We start from the raw sequence: 4,333 nt of genomic DNA, 5'->3' as shown, positions 1-4,333 counted from the left end.
GAATGACCATGTAACGAGTAGTAGATTTGGCTTCGACGACGTTAGAAAAAGACCCCATATGACATTGATAATGATTCAGGTCCGGCGGCATCGCCCACCACGGAGCCCAACAAGGGATGGTAGTTGCCGGCTCTGGAAACTTTCCAACCTCGGCACTTGCCATAATGCTGACCAGAACCTATACACTGGGAGTCACCCCCGGGGACAGTGACCACCCTTAACGCCAAGCCCAAGGAGTGACCCCTTCGCTTGATCCCTAGCAGACTAGTAACTCAGGTTGCTAGCTACCGGCCGATTGACACACCGGGGACCACAGTGCACCACCCGTCTAATGGGTCGCCACGCACGGCAAACACGTGGGGGCATTTGCTGTCCATGAGAAGCAGGAAGCAAACAGAGCGGCGACAGCTTCTCATGGAGAGCTCCCTCGCCTACCCTCGAGGGAAAGAAAAAAAGGTGACAGCAGAAGGCGCAGAGGAGAGTAAACCTAAAGGGAGTAAAGATCCCTGGGTACCTCGGAATTGGGACACCCGTACTCACCTATAGTAGGTGAGCCCCTGAGGGGTGCAAATAAATAGAAGAAAGGGGTTAGATTTCGCAAAATCCGACGTTGATTTATCCGAAAAAGTTTTGGAACACAGTTATTTTTTCCGACGAATCAAAGTAATATTTTCGGCAGTGATGGACGACGAAATGTGTGGAGGAGGCCAAATACTGAATTGGAAGAGCAACATATAACTGCTACTGTAAAACATGGTGGAGGCAGCATCTTAGTTTGGGGCTGTATGGCAGCTAATGGAGTTGGCAACCTGTATTTTATTGATGGTATTATGACAGCACGTACATACATTGACATTTTGCGCCATAACTTAAAAATCAGTGCCCAAAATCTTGGCTCGGGAACATCCTTCGTTTTTGAATAAGACAATGACCCCAAGCATACAGCGAATCCCACCCGTGAGTGAGTGAGTGAGTGAGTGAATGTGGGGTTTATTGGCGCAAAAACCATTTTTGATCATACTGCGCCAAACATATGGTGTAATTGAAATAAAGGATACGATATATAAAAGTGATAATTTAAAATCCTATATATAAGCAAATACAAGATTGATTCTATGATAAAATTTTAAAAATGTTCAGGAATATAAGATGCATGGTACAAATATTAAAAAACATCATAAAAGTCAACAAGAAACAGAAAAAGTTCACTTGACAAATGTCAATGTATCAAAATGTAGTAAATTCTGAACTAAATATCAGCTTTTTTTCCTTCTTCGCTTTTTCATAAACTTCGATTTAAGAGCAGGATAAAATTTTGAATTAGCAACTGTTCGACTGGTAGACGGCTGCCGTCGATGGTGATCATCTATAAAATCTTCGTCTATAGATTCTTCTGGATCATAATCAATATAATCCTCAGATTCTGCTGCATCTTGAACATCAGGAAGCAAATTATCTGTCAACATTGATTCTGACACTGAGTTATAAGAAACTGTCGATTGCATTGTTTCTTGTACGTTAGTTTTATTTGTGGCTCTAAGATGTGTATGAAAATCTACGTTGTTAGAATTTGCTGAATTTCCATTAGAATGAATACTTGTATCCTGTTGGGCTTTTTTCTTCTTCGGAGGTCGTGTTACGTTGCATATTTTATCATCAGTTAGTGTTGAAACAGATTTTTTAAGTGATACATAAGTAACATCTGAATCTGTCTGTGTAAATTTTTCTACAGTGTCAATAGGTTTCTTTTGTTGAACTATTTTTGCAAAGGATGGAACAGCTGTTGGCAGACACAATTTACGTGCTTCCGCGTAGGATATGTTCTTCTGTGCTTTCAGTTTCTGAATTTCTTTTTCGTGTTTCCAAGTCGGACAGTATTTTGAGCTGGATTCATGAGGCTGTGCACAATTCGCACACTTAGGCTCTAGTTGACAATCAGTAATAGAATGTCCAACTGATGCACATCTAGCACACACGATATTTCCTCGACAGGCAGTCCTCAAATGCCCAAACCGTTGGCACTTGTAGCATCGAATTGGATTAGGCATGAAAGGGCGGACACGACAATGCAAGTATCCAGCCTTAATTGATTTCGGTAGCTCAGTTTTATTGAACGTCAAAATTATGTGAATAGTAGGCTGAAACTCTGTACCTTTTCTTATAGTAATGCGGCGAACATGAATTACGCCTTGATCAGAGAAACCCTCAAGGATATCAGAATCGGATGTATTCAACAAGTCAGGTTCAGATATTACTCCACGAACAGAGTTCAAACTTTTATGAGGAGTAACAGAGATGGGAATATCAAGCAGCGTTTTTGCGTTGAGAAATGATTTTGTTTGAGATGATGACAAAGTTTCTATAAGGAAATCTCCAGATTTTAGCTTTTTAACAGATTTTGGTTCTCCTCCAATACCAGTAATAGCTTTATATATAGCGAAAGGAGAAAACGAAAACAAATTTCTAGATTTATCCGTTGTAGTCAAAATTAAATATCTTACAAATTTGCTTAAACAATCAATATTATAACTCTCCAATTCCATAACTTCCACACCAGAAAAATTTGTAAAAGATCCCATGCAAAGAAACAAGTGTAATTCGGACCCCGACGGCACTGCCCACCATGGAGCCCAACAAGGGAAGGCAGTTACTGGCTCTGGAACTCCCAGCCTCAGCACTTACCTTGGTGCTAGCCGAGGCCTATACGCTCAGAGTCACCTCCAGGAACGTTGACCACCCTTAACGCCAAGCCCCAGAGAATGACCCTTTCGCTTGATCCCTAGCAGACTAACCAAATGGTTAGAATACCAGCCGAATTGATGCACCGGGGACCAACAGTACACCACCCGTCTAATGGGTCGCCACGCACGGCCAACACGTGGGGTTTTTGGCTGTCCATGAGAAGCAGGAAGCAAACAGAGCGGCGACAGCTTCTCATGGAGAGCTCCCTCACTTGCCGTCGAGGGAAGGAAAATATATAGCAGACAGCAGCAGATTTAGGGGAGAATAAATATAAAGGGAGTGAAGATCCCTGGGTACCTCGGGATTGGGACACCCGTACTCACCTATAGTAGGTGAGCCCCTGAGGGGATCCCACCCGTGAATGGCTACTCTACAATGCTCCTCGCCAGTTAAAAACCCCACCTCAATCGCCTGACATCAATCCAATTGAAAATTTATGGCACCTGCTGGATCTAGAAATCAGGAAACATAAAATGTCAAGTAAAGACGACCTCAAACGTTTACTCTTGCAAGAGTGGCACAAAATTCCCAACAGTACAACAAAAACCTTCGTTTCCTCTATGAGAAATAGATTACAAGCTGTTATAGATGCAGAAGGTATGTATACAAAGTACTAAACATATACCGATTTTGTTTTCGCTCATAATTTTGTCAATTTCATAATTTTGCCAATACTTTTTTTATCATGTAAATTTTGGATTTTCTCGTAGATTTTGACTAAAAAAATATTTAAATGAAAATTTCGTTATATTTGTTTATTTTTTCTCCTTCTGTAATCGCTATGTTAAAATAAAGTTTGTAAACATACTTTGTTAGCAAATATGATCATTTATAGGCAATTGCCAATACTTTTTTTATCCACTGTAGTTCAGAGAACTATCTATACCAACCGCCTTGATGGAAGAAAAAAAACCAATGAATTTTATAAAGCGAATTTAAAACAAAATTCGCTATATAAATTAAATTTATTAATTATTTTATTAATACAATAGCTTTTCATTTCTACTACACTCACTCATTCCAAAATGGAAAACCTCACTTTGGAAAATAAATATATTTACAACAGCAAGATAAAACAAAGCCTTAGTGAACTACAAAGTGCATATTCAAGATTTTTTTTAAACACTAAACATTTCTGAGAAAGAATTTCAGATATCAAGGCACTTGCAGGTTTTTTTTTAAGGAAAATAAAGCTCCAGTTTGTCTGACGCGAATAAAGACAAAGTATATTATAAAGCATGCAGAAGGCTTTGAGTTTATGTGATGACCATTGCGGCAATTATTTTCTCCTAGATTTTTTTTATTATGATTTTCACAATTTTATCAATTTTCCCCACAATTACCTTTATTCGGGTTTCAAAATGTGAGAAACAGATATTTGGGCACAAATTGAATGCTTTGTTTAATGCCCACTACAGTAATTTGTTCGAATTTTCTTTTAGAAAAGGAAATCTAGAATATTTTTCTGGCGTGGGGTATAATTCAAGCCTTCATAGAACTGAAAGTAGTAATGATGTGCAAACAGTGGGTTCACATTTTTTAAATGATATGGAATTTGATTTTTCTTCAAGATTTTCTTTCGAATATCATG

General features: G+C 39.0%; 1 protein-coding gene across 1 annotated transcript; it reads right to left on the bottom strand.

The window, feature by feature from the left end:
- Positions 1–1,256: 1,256 nt before the first annotated feature.
- LOC129957296 (uncharacterized) lies at positions 1,257–3,043 on the bottom strand. Its single transcript, XM_056069562.1, has one exon. The coding sequence runs from the start codon at positions 2,577–2,579 to the stop codon at positions 1,257–1,259; it is 1,323 nt and encodes a 440-aa protein (XP_055925537.1). The 5' UTR covers positions 2,580–3,043.
- Between the last annotated feature and the right edge of the window lie 1,290 nt (positions 3,044–4,333).

This window comes from Argiope bruennichi, chromosome 11 (assembly GCF_947563725.1).
Source record: "Argiope bruennichi chromosome 11, qqArgBrue1.1, whole genome shotgun sequence".
NCBI lineage: Eukaryota > Metazoa > Arthropoda > Arachnida > Araneae > Araneidae > Argiope > Argiope bruennichi.
The sequence above is the reverse complement of the archived record's forward strand: the minus strand, read 5'-3'. Positions and strand labels throughout refer to the sequence as shown.